This window comes from Monodelphis domestica, chromosome 3, assembly GCF_027887165.1.
Source record: "Monodelphis domestica isolate mMonDom1 chromosome 3, mMonDom1.pri, whole genome shotgun sequence".
NCBI classification, from domain to species: domain Eukaryota; kingdom Metazoa; phylum Chordata; class Mammalia; order Didelphimorphia; family Didelphidae; genus Monodelphis; species Monodelphis domestica.
Genome location: NC_077229.1, coordinates 51993273 through 52010382, shown reverse-complemented (window position 1 = coordinate 52010382; position 17110 = coordinate 51993273). Strand labels below are relative to the sequence as shown.

The 17110-nt window shown below is 39.6% G+C and overlaps 1 protein-coding gene across 1 annotated transcript; it reads right to left on the bottom strand.

Annotated features, from left to right (window-relative positions):
- Positions 1-580: 580 nt before the first annotated feature.
- LOC100029233 (E3 SUMO-protein ligase PIAS2-like) lies at positions 581-2170 on the bottom strand. The gene has a single exon (XM_016432334.2). It carries the CDS (start codon positions 2168-2170, stop codon positions 581-583), a length of 1590 nt encoding a protein of 529 aa, XP_016287820.2.
- Positions 2171-17110: the final 14940 nt, after the last annotated feature.

Below are 17110 nucleotides of genomic sequence, written 5' to 3'. Positions count from 1 at the left end.
CCCCCTGGCTCAACCCAGGCAGAGGAATTTAGTCCTCAACGGGATAGACCTTGGCCCTTGTAGCCCAGGACCTGGGGAAGTCTCTTCAGAAAAATCCAGCAGTTAAGAGTCAGCTTTTCACTTACCATGTGTCAGTCCAGTCAGGAACAGGATCTCACATCCAGTCAGCAGATTCTTCTGCCCTTCTTCACCAGCCTCAACTTGAAAGCATGAAGAATTGAATTGAATTTCTTCAGGAAGTTGTCATTCCCATTTAAAGACATTTTCTCTTGTGTCACTTCCTGTATCTTCTCCTAATTTTATATCTACCAATCATAGTTGACGCTCTGCTCTAGGACTGCCCAGAAGTCAGTCAGTTGATTCTGATCCATCACACACTTGGGTCACAGACCTCCCACTCAATGATTCAGTGGGATTTTCCCACTTTTGGCGATTAGATCTAAAAATGGGCAGATCTCCATACTCAACTTTAAGTAGGACTTTCTAAAAAGTCAGGGGTTACAATTTAATCTTCACAATCAGGGGAGAGTTAATTAGTTTCATTGTTATAATCAGGGGAGACTTAAATTTAATCTTTACATCAGTAATCTGTTAATGAAGGTGGCAGAGAAGCATCTACAGTCACATTAGGCACCCTGACAGTAGATGGCTGGTACATGAGAACCCATTTGGTTGGGCTGCTTTGTGTCTCCACCATAAGTATGCATTTCCTTTTGGCAGGAGGCTCTTCATCATCAGAAGAGCTCTCTGTTAAGTCAATAACATCTATTTTCTTCTTGCTTGTGTCACTGGCCACAGTCACTGAACAGGATTTAGTGAGGACACTTGAACTTTCTATTTTTGTACACTGTGGGTTTGAAACTTTAAGAGCTTCTTTCTTTGGTCTCATTGGGCACCAAGAACCATCCTCTTGAAATTTAATCTCATCGACATCAGAACACTCATTGAGAATTTCCATGAAGAGCCCATCTAGTATTAGACTTTCATAGGTAGCCTTTTTGTTACAAACAGGACAAATCCAGGCAGGCTTCTTTTCATTCATTTGTAGGTAAAGAGCAGCATCAAAACATTGCAGATGTGTGCATGTCACTGCACGACCTGGAATTGTCAGCCTCATTTTTCCTAGAGGACAAATCAGTGATGCCCAAAGATTTGTTGTAGCAATTTCACTGTCAGGATCTGCAGTGAGCTTCTCTTTAATTAATGCTCTGGAATGATCAGAGTTTTGAATACCTTTCATTTTTAACCTCTGTAACAACGTGGCTGATGTCAGCTGTCGTACAAGATACACAGACATGGAGTAATTCTTTCCAATTTCAGATGCCCAAGAAATGGAAATCTGGTTTGGCACAGCAGAAGATAACCTAACTAGAGATGTAATATTCAAGGGGTGTCTCTGGTGTTTCTGTTTACTTCTATTTCTTGGGCATTTGAAATGCCCAAGAAGTGTTGCATTATCTGGCAAAGAAAACAGCTTCCCATTTACTTTTATGCACAGATTATTGGGATAATTATCCTCCTGAGGACAGCTAGTTTCTGCTAGGCACAATCTTAGCTGTACTTGGACAGTGTAATCTCTTCTACCACCTGGAAAAGATTCCCTGGAAATGCATATTTCTCTTACTTGTTGAGGTGTCAATGCAAAAATAAAAAACTTCTCTTGAAATCTCTGAAAACTGCTCTGAACTAAACTTGTAGGTTTGATAAGAACATCAAGAACATCATAGAAGGGAAGACTTTTCAGCTGAACATCAGGGTGGACAGGAGGAATCAGGAGAGATGGCTGCTGCATCTCAAATGAAGTATTAGTATCTTGGAGGAGCACTGAGCCAACAGGAGAGGAAGGAGAAGTAGAAGGCAATGGGTGGATCCCAGCATCAGTCAAGTCAGACTCCACAGGTGATGAACTATTGTCCAAATTGAAAACTGATGGTTTTATCATGGAAAAATCTGAAAGACTTTCAATTGTTCTTGAGTAACGCAGTCTGTAAAGTTCTCTGATTTTAATCTGAACTGCTGGGCTACAACCACTCTTCAATAAATGTAAAGCCCTCATCAGGAGGTCATGCTTGCATCCATTTTTATTATATCCAGCAAAGACTAACAGTACTTGTAGTTCAGAAATCCGAAAACTAGAAACCATATTCCATAAGTCCTCAAAATCCACCATTTTCTACTACCCACTGGCGCCTGAGTTTTAGCTAAGAGGTTGGGAAGAGTTCTCTCCCTTCCTCTCAAACCCAGGGGCAAAAGTCAGCAGCAACGTGCTTCCAAGTGGGCCTATGGGGCTGGGGGGGCTGGGGTAATAGCTCTGAGGGGTGCCTGGACTGAAGGATTTACTGGGAAAGTTTTTGCACGGAGCCCTGCTTGAATTTTGCCCTTGGTAGGCCTTGAAATGCTTTGCAGGATCAAGGGAGCAGCTTTAGAGATCTTGCTGCTGCTCTCCTCAATGCCCCACCTTCCACTTAAGCTAATACTAGAGGCACTAGAGCTCAGAAAGGGCCTTTAAAAAAAAAATAGAAAGAAAGAAAAACGGACTCTCCTTTAAAGGACTAGATAGAAACTACGGAGATTGGGGTTACATCTGGTTTTGGGGTCAGGAAAATAGAATTTAATTCCCCAAACTTGGCTTTTTTGGGGGGGAAAGAGAAAAAAAAAGAAGGCTAAAAGCTAGTCTTGCCAACCTCCCCCAATACTTAACTCTTTCTTATCTATCCCGAGTTCTGGGCTTCCAGGTGGTAGCTTTTGATCAACCCCTTCTCACCCCGTAGGGCCTGGGGAGGGCTGGGGGGATTGTGGCTGAAAACAAACAAACAAACAAACAAAACCGGTTTATTAGGCAGCAGCTGCGACTCCTCCCCGAGTTGGGTTAAAGGAAAAAGGGGATTAAAACTCACCCGTCCGCTCGGGAATCGGCAGTGGTCAGGAGGCAACAGCAGCGCAGCAGCTTATCCCTAGAATCCAGGGGCTTCCAGACTGCTTTCCGGTATCAGACCAATGGCGGTGGCCGGGAGGCTTTTGTCTATTTCAAACTGCTCTACAAAGTAGAGTCAAAGAAGAGGAGTAAGCGTTGGGAACTCCAGATATACTGACTTAAGGGTGGTTTTAAAGAGCAAAAAGTGAAGAAAACTGAAGAAAGTGAGAGTACTCATCAAATCTTCATGGTCAGCCCAATTGGAATAGTTAAAATTAAATGAGGAGGCTGTTAGCTTTATTTCATCAAAGTAGGGCTAGTAAAGAGAGGGAAATGGAGGAAAGAGGTAGAGCAGTTTAGCTAAATACCCTAATTGCTGTTCTAATGGAATGAAGCGGCTCACCAACACAGGCTCCTTCAGGTCCATTCTCCAATCAGAAGTCCATGAGAGTACCTTCAGCAAGAGTCGCCAGTGAGGTAGTATCTCCAGCACTAGTGTCACTAACTCAAGAATGTGTCTTCGGACCTTTGGTTACACCTTTATAAACTGTTTTCTCCACCCACTCACTCTCCCTGTCATCTCTCAGGAACCAATTACAATTCAGTTAATTTGTCTGGCACCCGGGAGGGGGGATGGGGGGAATCAATTTCCTGTCTCTGAGGATGTGTCTATACTTGCACATCAACGGTAAAAGATCTTCAGGTTCCTGACTGATTATATCAAAGGTCACTGATTGATGACATCAAAGAAAACAAAGGGGTGCAGCTGGGTAGCTCAGTGGATTGAGAGCTTCACATCCTTTTTTAAATGTTTGTTTTGTTATCATTCATTGTACTTAATATTTGAGTCTACTTTCTGCATGGACTTTGTGTGTGCAAAGGGTATCTCCAATTTATGAAGGAGGGATGGTGTTTTGTTTGTTTGTTGTTTTGTTTTGTTTTTACCTCTACTTCTACTACTTTCTTTTGGTTAATTCTCTTTTTAAAAATGAACTTAGGGGGCAGCTGGGTAGCTCAATGGATTGAGAGCCAGGCTTAGAGATGGGAGGTCCAGGGTTCAAATTTGACCTCAGACACTTCCCAGCTGTGTGACCCTGGGCAAGTCAATTAACCTCCATTGCCTAGCCCTTACCACTCTTCTGCCTTGGCACCAATACACAGTATTGATTTTAGGAGGGAAGAGAATGGTTTAAAAGAAAACAAAGAAAGGGTAATTTCCTTTTCACACTTGGGACATTTTTTCCTCTTGGGTCTCAGTTTATGATAAAATAAGTGTGGCAACGAACCATTCAGAGGTTCAATTAGAGATGTAGTTTCTGTACTTAGAACACAGGGAAGCCACAGCATATAAAGATTTAAAAGTTTTGCATTTTTATACTGTGCAAACATAAGCTTTTTATGTCTTTTTAAAGCCAAGGAACAGAAAATAAATCCACATTTTATCTGGAGGCAATGATAATAAGTGATATTTATAAACCAACTTTAAGATTTCCCAAACACCTGACATACATTATCTCTTCTAGTCCTCACAACAGCCCAATGAATTAGGTAATTTAAGCATGATTGTCCTCACGTTGGGTGATGGTGTTGAGAAACACAGGCTTAGAGAGAGTAAATAAATCAAAATCATATATGATCACAGATTTAGAGATGTAAGTGATTGAACAAAGCATCCAGCTTAATCTGTTCATTTTATAGATATAGAAAATGAGGTCTAGGATTATTTGGGCAGGGAAGGATCCTTCAATTCTCAGAAATCATTAAATAGTCCAACACCTCCATTTTGCAAATGAGAAAAATGAGGCTTAGAATACTTACATCACTTGCCGGTTATAAAGTAACTATTATGTAATATAGTAACAAAGTAAACCCAGATCTCTCCTGATTCAATCAACCTCACAATGTATATAAAAGGTAGGAACTGTTTTTTACCTCATTTTGTATCCTCAACACTTAGTTTGATGCCTGACACATTTTTGTTGCTGTTGAACCATTTCAGTATTGTCCGATTCTTTGTGACCCCGTCTGTGATGTTTTTTTGGCAAAGATATTGGAGTAGTTTGCCATTTCCTTCTCCAGCTCATTTGGCAGAGGAAGAAACTGGGGTTGACAAGGTTAAATGACTCGGGCAGGGTCAAACAGCTAATAAGTGTCTGGGGCCAGATTTGAATTTAGGGAAAAGGAGTCTTTGTTCCAGGCCCAGCAATCTAGCTTCCCACCTGGCACATAGTAGACAATAAGTATTAACTGATTGAGGGATTAAGGAATGGCACTGATTCCTCCCAGGGAGAATGGAGAGCTTTTTTTAATCATGGAATTTTGCTCATATTACTTAATCAGAAAAATACTTTTGACCTCTGGACAGGATAATTATAAGGGAAAGGGCTGATTTAGGATTTTTAGGAAAAACCATACTACCAAATTTCAGTTGGGCAGTCAAACAACAAATCCTTATTCTGTGCCTAGTATTCTGCTAAGGTTCTATGAGTATAAACCAAAACAAAAAGAGACCTGCCCTTTCCTGCCCTCAGCAAACTTGGATTCTGAAAGAAGACAAGACATAAAAAAGGAACCAAAGTGGGGATATGTAAAGATTGGATTAGGCTCTTCCATGATTGCAACAATGAAGGTACTTAACTTTTCCTTGATTGTAAAGATTAAATTGTAATCCCTTGTCTATTTTTTTATTTTAATCCCCAAAGTTTAAGTATGGTACTTAAAGTTGAGTATAGAGATTTGTCTATTTTTAGATTTAATCCCCATAAGTGTAAACATGGCACTTAAAAAGTAGGAATGAAGATCTACCCATTTTGGATTTAACCAAAAAAGGTAAGAACACTCATCTCACACACTGAGTGGGAGGTCTGTGACCCATGTGTGAAAGAGTGGGTGATGAATCAGAATCTATTGACTGCCTTCTGGGAGGTCCTAGAGTGGAATATCAGCTGTGATTGGTAGACATAAAGATTAAGGGAAGTGAGTCAAGAAGAAAGGTCTTTAAAATAAAATGACAAGGACCTGAAGGCACTTAGTCCTTCTGGAAGTTCAACTTGGACTTCCACTTCTGTTGGAGTTCTATGGCAGTTCTACTGGTGTGGAAAATAATTCTTCATTCAGAAGAGCACTGACTGGACCTGTTTTTCCTGGTGACCCTATTCCTTTGAACTGACTTGATGAGTGTAAAGGCTGATTCCCTTTCCCTTGGCCTTTCTGCAGGTACCAGACTCCAGAAAGGCCCATCATCTTGAGACTCCTTTCCCTTGTCTGGGACCTGCTCAAGAGGAGGCCAGAGCAGCGATCTCTCTCTTTTTCTTCTCTTTCTCTCTTCCTTAATATCTTCCCTCTTTATTGTAAATAAACTACCATAAATTCCATTTTAACTTTAATAATTCATTTGGGATTTAGCAATTAAATCCCTGGTGACCAACTAAAATATATTCTGTTCAATCATAAATTTAACAGATCAGGAGGGAAGAAGTTACCCACTGTGAGATGTGGGTTTTAAAATATTGTGGCCAAGGAACTGCATCCCCCAGTGTGCCCCAGGGGTCCCTCCCCCCTACTTCCTGGTGTGGGATTGGTCTTGTCTTGAATGAACCAATTCCATTCTATGGAGGGACCACACACACCTTTCCAGATGTAGGATTGGTCTATATAAGTATCAATCCCTGCCAAGCAGGGACCTTTGAATTCTGACAAGATTGGGGTGTGGGGGGGGTAATTAGTTTCAACCTAGGGGAATTGGTTTTTTTTTTCTTTAAAATAAAGTTTTTGAAAGATGAAAGTCAAATAGGTTTTTGTTTGTTTGTTTTTCAGCTCTTCAGAGAGCATAGTGGAGAAAATCCTATAGATGGGGCAGCAATGTAACCAGGAGAGGAATGAAGTCTCTTTGACTTGGGCCTCCTCCTTAAACTGGAGGTTCTGGGAGGGACCAGATGATTAGAAGGTAATACCTTAGAGCAGAGAGTACTCCTAATGGAAGAAATAGTTACAGGGAAGAATGAGCTTCTGAGGTCTTTGGATCAGACCTTGGCTGGGACCCAGTTCCTGCCCCCTTTTGTCTAGACTCTTCTGCCCAGCATAGCATCTTGTGATTGCCTTTAACTACCAGAGCCTGCTGTATCCACCAAGGTCTCTCAGCTTAAGTAGTCTCACTCACAGAAGTATTCAAGATAGTAAAGACTTCAGAGACCTTCCATCCTAGCTTAGAGTCTGAGGGAGGACCAAAATCAATATATAAAATTATACATGTATGACTATATGTGTATATGTACACACATGTATATTTTATATGCCTAATTATATATTTGTATACATGCATACACACATATGTATATATATATTTGTTACATTAAAATTCCCAAATGTCTTCTTCCTCCTGTCCTTTCTCCATACTGAGAAAACATAATTTGACAAAAAGATATATGTATATGTTGTGAAGATTGGATTTGGTTATCTCCTGATTGTAACAATGAAGATACTTAGCTCTTCCTTGATTGTGAAGATTAAATTATAATCCCCTGATTATAATAATAGAGGTACTTAGATCTTCCTTTATTGTGAAGATTAAATTGTAATCCCCAGTCTATTTTTAGATTTTAAACCCCAAAGTGTTAACTCAGTATTTAAAATAGATCTACCTATTTTTAACCACAAAAAGGTGTTAACTAACCACTAAAGGGGTGAACTAACTACAAAAGGTGTGATCTAACCACAAAAGGTGTGATATAGCCCCCCCCAAAAAAAAGGTGTGAATACCCATTTCATACACTGACTGGGCAGTCCTGGAGAGGAGCATCTGCTGTGAGTGGTAGACATGAAATTTTAGGGAGGTGACACAAGAGAAAAAGGTCTTTAAATAGAGGAAACAAAGACTGACAAGGGTGAGTCCCCTGGGCTTGGCATGAAGGATTAGTCACTCGGGCTGAGAGAAGAAAAGAGTCACTTGGCGATGGACTGGAAGACAGACACTCAGACTTGGAGTGAAAACACTTGGCTATGGAACTCGACCCTGGAGAAGCTCATGCAGGAGACCTCAGACTGCTTTCCTTTTAGATGGTCACTGTGATGAGTGAAAGGCTGACTTAGTTTCCTTGCCTTTCTGGAGGTGTGAATTTCTGAGAAAGACCCATCTTGAGACTCCTTTCCCCTAGCTGGGACTTAGAATTTCTACCTGGGTACAAAAAATCAAGCCATTCTCCAATTTGTCAACTAGAAAAAACGCAGAATTATTAAATAGTCAAAAATCACTCTTTAATCAAGGGAAAAGGGGTTAGCGCTACTAATACAACAACAGAGCTGCTTTCCAAGACTGCACAGAGTCAAGACGCCCTGGTCACCAGCCCCTGGGAGTGCCACCGACTCAGGATGGGCTCCAAGGAACAAAAGAACTTGGGGAATCTATATGCGACTTAGATGACCTGGGGGGGGGGGGTAGGATTAGAGGGACTGTTGATTGACTTTACAATGGTAAGAAAGGAAAATGAAGAGTTACAGACAGGAATAATAGTGAGGGGCTGGGGCCCTACAATGGACACAAAAGGGAAAGACTCAGCCCAGGGCTGGGTCACCTTGGTCATGGACCTTAGCCTAGGGGGAGAAACCATTGGGACAAAAGGGATGCTTAATATTGGATGGGATTAGCTGTTCCCACCCAGACTACCAGGAAGTTCACTGTCTGGTGAAGAGGGACCTTCCCTCAGGGGAAAACCTCTCCTGTGACAAGGTCAAAACCTGGGGTTTCTACACTCAAACTAAATAAACTGGGGATCTCTATATTTCCATGTTGACAAATTGAAAAATGGGCAAGGGACATGAATAGGCAATTTTCAGTTAAAGAAATCAAGACTATTAATAAGCACATGAAAAAGTGCTCTACATCTCTTATAATCAGAGAGATGCAAATCAAAACAACTTTGAGGTATCACCTCATACCTAGCAGATTGTTCAACATGACAGCTATGGAAAGTAATGAATGCTAGAGGGGATGTGGCAAAGTAGGGACACTAATGCATTGCTGGTGGGATTGTAAATTGATATAACCATTCTGGAGGGCAATTTGGAACTATGCCCAAAGGGCGATAAAAGACTGTCTGCCCTTTGATCCAGCCATAGCACTGCTGGGTTTGTACCCCAAAGAGATAATAAGGAAAAAGACTTGTACAAGAATATTCATAGCTGCACTCTTTGTGGTGGCCAAAAATTGGAAAATGAGGGGATGCCCTTCAATTGGAGAATGGCTGAAAATATTGTGGTATATGTTGGTGATGGAATACTATTTTGCTAAAAGGAATAATAAAGTGGAGGAATTCCATGGAGACTGGAACAACCTCCAGGAAGTGATGCAGAGTGAGAGGAGCAGAACCAGGAGAACATTGTACACAGAGACTGACACATTGTGGTACAAGAGAATGTAATGGACTTCTCCAGTAATGGCTTTACAATGTCCCTGAACAACCTGCAGCAATCTACGAGAAAGAAAAAAGAAAAACTATCCTCAAGCAGAGGACAAACTGAGGGAGTAAAAACACCGAGGAAAAGCAACTGCTTGACTACAGAGGTTGAGGGGACATTATCGAGGAGAGACGCTAAATGAGCACCCTAATGCAAATACCAACAACAAGGAAATGGGTTCAGAGCAAGGATGAATCACCTGTTGGCTAGGGAAGGGGTGGCGGGGGGCTTGGGGGGGGAGGAAAAGAAAACAATCTGTTTCCAATGAACAATGTATGAAAATGACCAAATAAAATAATGTTTTAAAAACTAAAAAAAAAAAAAGAATTTCTACCTGGCTCTGAGGAAGCGCTCTTTCTCTCTCTCACACACACACTCACATACACACTCTCTTTCTCTCTCTCCTTCTATCTCTCTTTCTTTCTCTTTTTCTCTCTTCCCTTTTCTCTCTTTCTTAATATCTTCCTTCTATTGTAAAAACAAACTACCATAAATTCCGTTAGATTTAGTAATCCATTTTGGGATTTAGAAATCAAATCCTTGGTGACCACCAATTTAAATATTTAAGTCCAAAACATAAAAATTTAACAATGTAAAACTATATCTTGCTTATTTCTATTTGCCAGTTTTTTTCTTGAGATGGATATACACAAGTTATTCAATGTTTCTGTTGCTGTGTGTAATGTTCTCTTGTGTTTGCTCATTTCATAATTTCCTGTAGACTTTTCCATTTTTAAATAAAACTAACCTTTGTAATTTCTTATAGGTATGTCCTTATATATCATCCAACAAATATTTATTTTGTATGGAATCAGTTGACCAATCCACCAAACCTCTTTATTAAGTCCTTACTATGTACCAGGGACTGTGAGAGATTCTGGATATAATGAAGACAAAAATAAAACCATCCTAAGACTTCTAAAAGGGCAGCTAGGTGGTACAATGAATAGAGCACCAGGTTTGAAATCAGGAAAACCTGAGTTCAGATGTGACCTCAGAAATAAACTAGCCATGTGACCATGGGAAAGTCGCTTAGCTGTGTTTGCCTTAGTTTCCTCATTTTTAAAATGAGCTGGGGGGAAAAAAATGTCAAACCACTTTAGTGGATTTTTTTTTCCCCCCATGGAATAGTCACTTAATCTTTCTGAAGTTTGGTTTCTCCATCTATAAAAATCAAGGCATTAGACCTGATGGCTTTTAAAATCCTCTTCTGCTTGAGACTCAAGATCCTGAGTTTTTTTTTTTTTCTGTTCTTCATATTTGATATAATTTTTTAGATTCCCCCCACCCCCTTCCAATTGCATTTCCCCCAGTGATCTTGAGAATTTGGTTTTTCTTTTTTCCTCACAATATTATAGCTTTGCACATCTGCATTGTATGATCTTATTAGACTGGAAGCCCATTAGTGTAAGTGGTTGTGCCATTGCTAAACTATATAGCCTACCACCTCTCAAGGTCTTTTGCACTATTCTGCATAAAAGAAGCTCTGAAAGAGAGCTGTGTATCTAAATGTATTGAAACCTACTTATCCCACTTTTGCTTCCTTTATTGTAGTCTGTTGGTTCATGATGTATCTTCCCAGACTTATCTGGATTCTTCATATCATTATTTCTTACAAGAAAGTAGCTTGCCTTTTTATTCATGTATCACAATTTCTTTAATGACTTAGAGAGATATTTCTGTGATGGAGAGAATATTCCAAGTGCTTCTTAAACCAATCTGCTGGTATATCTTCTAAGGGAACACACTCTCAGCCACTAAAAAACAAAATTGTTAATACCAGAACCATGCTAAAGACAATATATAGGCCTATCTATGTGATGGCTGCAGTTGTTCAGTTGTTTCAGTTATGTCTGACTCTTCATGACCCTGTTAGAGAATTTTTTTGGCAGAGATATTGGAGTAGTTTACTACTTCCTTCTCCAGCTCATTTAACAGATGAGGAACTAAGGCAAACAAGGTTAAATGAGTTGCCCCGGGTCACACAACAAGTGTCTGAGGCCAGAAATTCACAAAGATGAGTCTTGCAGACTCTAGGCCTAGTGCTCTATCCACTGTGTCACCTAGGTACCCATCATGTGTCAGTAGATTGCTACAAAATGTTCATGGTTTTATATCTATTTTTTATTTTGCATGGCACTTGCACCTGTGAAAAATTCAATTTAAAAATCTTGACCAAATGATACCTTGTTTTGTATAATCAGAGGATCAAGAGAATTGGTTCTAGGATCCTTTAAAAAAAAGAAGACAATGGAAGGATCCCCCCAAGTCCTTTACACTGTACAGTTTGGAGCATTTTTTCTCAGATCTTAGCTCTTCGAAGGGTTGGCCTGACATTAGAGACTTGAAGAAGATGGCTCTAAGAACCAAAGGGGAGGTAGACCTGAAACCAACTCTGCCATTTTGTAGCTGGAGGACATGATAGAATTTGGAAGAAAACTAATCTCCCTCTGACTTGTCTCCTCATGTCCCAACAGAGAAGGAATGGAAGAGTGGAATTGGTCAGGGGGATCATTAGAGGAGATGATGTTCAAGGTAACTGATGCTGGAGTCTCCAAATTGCTTTCTTTGCTTGGGTTTCAGGGACCAGAATTCCTGCCTCTACATGTTCAAAAAGACAAAAATCTCAGCAGCAGTAAGATAGAAATCAGCTGTAAGCATGCTGAGAAAGAAAGTATATTAGATGCTGGATATTAGGTAAGGATTTCTTTCTGAAAATAGATCCAGGCCATGGCTGTGCATTTGTGTTAACTCCCACATGGCATCAGAAGTAGTCAAAGGTTAGTCAAATAAGTATTTTTTAAAGACTTAATATGTGCCAGTAACTGTGCTGAAGGCTAGACATACTAAAGAAAAACTAAAAATAGGTTCCCTGCCCTCAAGGAGTGTACATTCTAATGGAAGAGACAATAAGAAAACTATTATGTAAACACAATATATACAAAGAGTGTTGTACAGTCTTTTTAGTCCTGACTCTTTGTAACTCCATTTGTTGGTTTGGTTGGGGTTTTTTTTGGTGGTTTTTTTTTTTTTTGGCAAAGATACTAGAGGACTTTGCTATTTCTATCTCTGACTCATTTGACAAATGAGGAAACTGAGGCAATGAGAAGTAAGTGATTTTCCTGGAGGGTCATCTAGCTAGTAAGTATCTGAGATAGATTTGAACTCTAGCCTTCTGACTCCTGTGAATCTTAAAAATTCTTAGACTCTACTTCAGAACACTTGGTTAAGACCATTCCCCATTTTAAACAATGAAGGGACTTAGTCAGGAATGTGAGAACTCTACTCTACCTATACTTAAGCATACTTTAGGGGAAGATAAAGTTGTAAACTTTTTACTGAACAATGAAAAGTACTTAACTCATACTTATAGTGAAGCAAAAGCCTTAAGCTAAGTCTATTTTTAGGAAGGTGCTAAGTACCTATGAAGGTCAGGCAACTTGCAAATTTGTAAAGGATAAGCCTTAACAAAGAGGTGTGAACTTACTCAGAAGTTTTAGTCTACCCAGAGAAGTTGAGAACTAAAGAAGGTGTGAATTAAGAATGGTCAGTCCTGTGAAAACGTCTACTGTGATTGGTAGATGTGAGAATTTAGGGGAGGTGACATAAGAGAAAATTCTCTTTAAAAGGAGAATCAGAAGGCCTCTGATGGGAAAATTCAGCCTTGGAAGCTGAAGTGGAGTTCAGGAGCTGAACTGGTGGGTCTCTCTGAACACTAGAATCTTGCTTGGGACAAATCTTGTGGTGAATGGATTAAAGACTGACTGATCTCTCTCTTAGGGTTTGGGCCTAGGCTGGCTTGGGCTGGCCTAGCCCTTTTCTCATTGTTTCCTCTTACTCTCTCTCTTTCATTAATTCCTTATTTGTATTAATTAAAATCTCCATAAAAACCCAGCTGACTTGGGTATATTTCATATTTGGGAATTTTTCCCTGGTGACCACTTTATATTTGATTTAACTCAAGATGCTGTCTTGAAACCATATTTCTGTGGTCACAATTTAAGGCAACCACTCTTTTATCTGTAACAGTTTGTGTCAAACACTACTTTAATTATAAAACTCCTGGCCCAGTACTCTTATCTTAGTTGCTTCATATATAGAATAGAGGAGAAGGGAATCTTAGAAGGGAAAGCACCAAAGGGGAGGAAGTGGGGAGTAGGAAAGGTCTCCAATAGAAGGTGAGATTTAAACTGAATCTTGAAGTAGTCTGGTGAAGAGGGCAAGGATAGAGACTAGAAAGATAAGAAGGAGCCAAGTCATAAAGGCTTTTTAAAAGCCAAGTATTTTCTATTTGTTCCTAAAGGTAATAGGAAGTCACTAGAGTTCATTTGAGGCAGCTAGTATGGTACAGTGAATAGAGAACTGGGCCTAGAGTGAGGAACACACATTTACTGAGTTCAATTATGTCCTTAGGCAAATCACTTAACCCTGTTGGCCTCAGTTTTCTTATCTGTCAAATGAGCTGGAGAAAGTAAATCGCTCCAGTGTATCAGCCAAGAAAACCACAAATAGGATCACATTGAGTGAACTAAAAAATGATTGAATGTTTAATGATTTAATTTAACAGTTAATTTGTAAGATTTATGGATTAGGAAAATTGTTCTGATAGTTGAGTAGAGAATGGACTTGAGGCAGAGTGACCAACCAGCATGCTATTTTAATAGCCCAGGCATGAAGTCATTAGACTCTACACAAGAGTGGTCAGTGATGAGAGAGAAGGAAGAGAGACTTTCTATACTGTGTGAAAGGGAATTTCTTTATCTTAACTTAATCAAGTACTTTGGAGTGCCCCACCCTTTTAACTTATTCAGTCAGGAACTTGTGAATCCTTTTGATAAGAGTTCACACCCTCAGAAGACTGGAGGTGGATCCCACAGACACTGTCTCCTGGGCAGTGTTAGGCAAAATGGGAAGCTGTGATTGGTTCCTGTGAAGTGGGGAAGCAACAGGAAGTGATGTGGGGAAAGGGTTATAAAAGGCTAGACAGAGATGAAGAGGTTCTCTTGGCTTCCTTGGTTCTTCAGTGAAGAGACCCTCTCTCAATTGGTGCTTTGATAGGATACTCTCTGCATTGGTAAGCCTGGATGTAGGAAGATTTAGAAGCAGTCATTTTGCCCTAGACTTGTCCTTGACTGGAGTTTTCTATGCTGAAAAGGCTTACACTGGTGAAATCCATATTGAAGAGGCTATCAGACTTCCACGTGGAGATTGGGGCCTGAGGGAGCTTTTGTCGGAGTTGAGCTGAATTTCTTTGGATTGGCAATTCTAGGGTTTTTAGCTAGGAAATATTTTCTACTTCCCTCTTACATTTCTCTCTCTTTCTGTATTTATATGTGATTTCCATGTCCCTTTGTGGTCGCCACAGTGTGACATGGAAATCACTTTAAAAGACTGATATATATATATATATATATATATATATATATATATATATATATATATATATATATATATATAAATTTAAGGTCGCCAAGGAATTCAGCTATGTAATTCCTAAATGAAAACTCAAGTCAGCAGTCAACCTTTTATGGAGTTTAATTACAAACAGGAGGAAGAAAGGTATTAGAGATAGAGAGAGAGAGGGAGAGAGAAAGGGGAGAGAAGGGAATAGGGCTTAAATACCCCTTCTGTTTAGGCTGGGCCAAAAGGCCCAAGCCCTTAGATAGCTGAGGCAAAGAAAAGAGATCAGTCCCTATCACTCACATGACCAAAATGGAGAAACAGTCTCAGGGGCTTCCACCTCCAGCTTCCTTCAGAGCAAGCTTCTCAGAGCACAACCTCTCAGACCAAAACCTCTCCAACCAACCACCCAGTCCTCAGACCCCTCTATCTTTAAGGAAACCATCCAAGTTCCCTCCCCTCAGTTCTCACATCTACCAATCACTGTCCATGTCTTCCCTGTGCCAATGGTGGCTCTAGCTTAACCCAGGACTGCCCAGAGGTCTGTGGCTTTGCACATGTCTGTTGAAGGTCATATTCTCAAATAATTAAATCTTGATCCTTTGCTACAGCCCTTCCTAAATCCTGTTACCCTGAGTAAGGTGGAGATTGGAATAATTAAATTTTGATCTATGCTGCAGCCCTTCCTAAATCCTATTAGGACTGAGTAGGGTATAGATTGTAATTTCTAAGACCTGGTTCTGTCATTCCAAGTATCTCTATTGTATCAATTCTAAAATCAATCATGACTCAAAGAAATTCCTGTTCTATGCTTAAGCATAGGTCAAAGCCCTTTCCATTGTTCAGCAAAAGGTTTCTGTCCTAAAGTAATCTTAAGAAGGGAGGAGGAGGAACCTCCCATGCCAATGGGGTTCACATTCCAATAGACTATCAGTAAGAAATTTTCCAAGTATGAAATTTCCCAATGGTGAAATTTCCAACATTTATAAGTCTAAGAAATTTTAAGGTTTACATACTAAATTTTTAAGAGCAACTAACAGATTTTTTTGATTTGAGAAGTTAATTATTTTTATAAACGGTGACCACAATCTCACTTTTATAACTCTCATATTGAGTCAAACCCAATTTTAAATCTTCCACTTGCTTAGGAAAGACCATTCAATTTGCCTGGGAAAATCCTTAGCTGCCAGAATGGAATTCCCATGCATCTGATGGCAGCTTTGAGCTCTTATCACATTTGATGCCAGAGTCAGAGTTGCATGACAGAGAGATAAGAATCCAACATTCCACTTGCAGAAAAATATTCTCAATAATTACATTTTGCAAAGGTACATTAAATTGTTTTTTCCCTTTCAGAGCTCTCCTCTCCCTTGCCTTATCCTGATGGCTCCTTGTAGATCTATAGTTTGGTGCAGTGGAGAGAATACTAGACTTAAATCCAAGAAGACTCATCCTTGTATCCTTTCTCCAAGATAGCCAGTTGTGTGATCCTGGATAAGATTTTTTTTAAACCTCTCTGAGTTTCAGGTTGATCATCAGTGAAATGGGGATAAGAAAAAACTTAAACTTATAGGTTTTGAAGATAACATAATATTGCAAACTTTAAGCTCTATATAATTGATGATGATGATGATGATGACAATAACAACTACAACTATTATATATTTAGGCTACCTGAGCTGAGGCCCCAGACACAACATATATAGTGACATAAAAATATTCAGAGATTCATTGATAGGTACTGCTTTCAATTGTACTCAATAACACACAGACATTTTAATATACTTGATTAAAGCACAATTCCATGGTTGACAGAAACCAATGGTCAAGAGGGAAGCTACATGGCTCAGAGGGTTGAAAGTCAGGACTAGACATGAAAGGTCCTGGGTTCATATCTAGCCATAGGCACTTCCTAGAAGTATAACCCTGAGCAAGTCATTTACCTCCCATTCTCTAGCCATTGGTGCTCTTCTGCCTTGGAACCAGTACATATTATTGATTCTAAGATATAATGCAAGAATTAAAAAAAATAAACAAATAATTTTTAAAAATAAATAGCAGTAGCATTTCCAAAATCAGGACAAGGCAAGATAGACATAATTAGGATTTTTACAAAGGGCAAAAGAAGAAAGTTGAGATTTATACATCAAAGAACTAATAGCAGAAGGGGAAAACCTACATCAGGTAAAATAACAAACTGATCAGCAAATACTAGGGGATTTAACTGCTATCTCAAGCTGGAATTTTGCAAACAGATAGAGTAGGAATTAACCAGATAGCAACAGGGATTGAGTTTGATGCCTCAGCTAAATTTTTCCAGTTAGAGATGTGAATTTCTGTCTC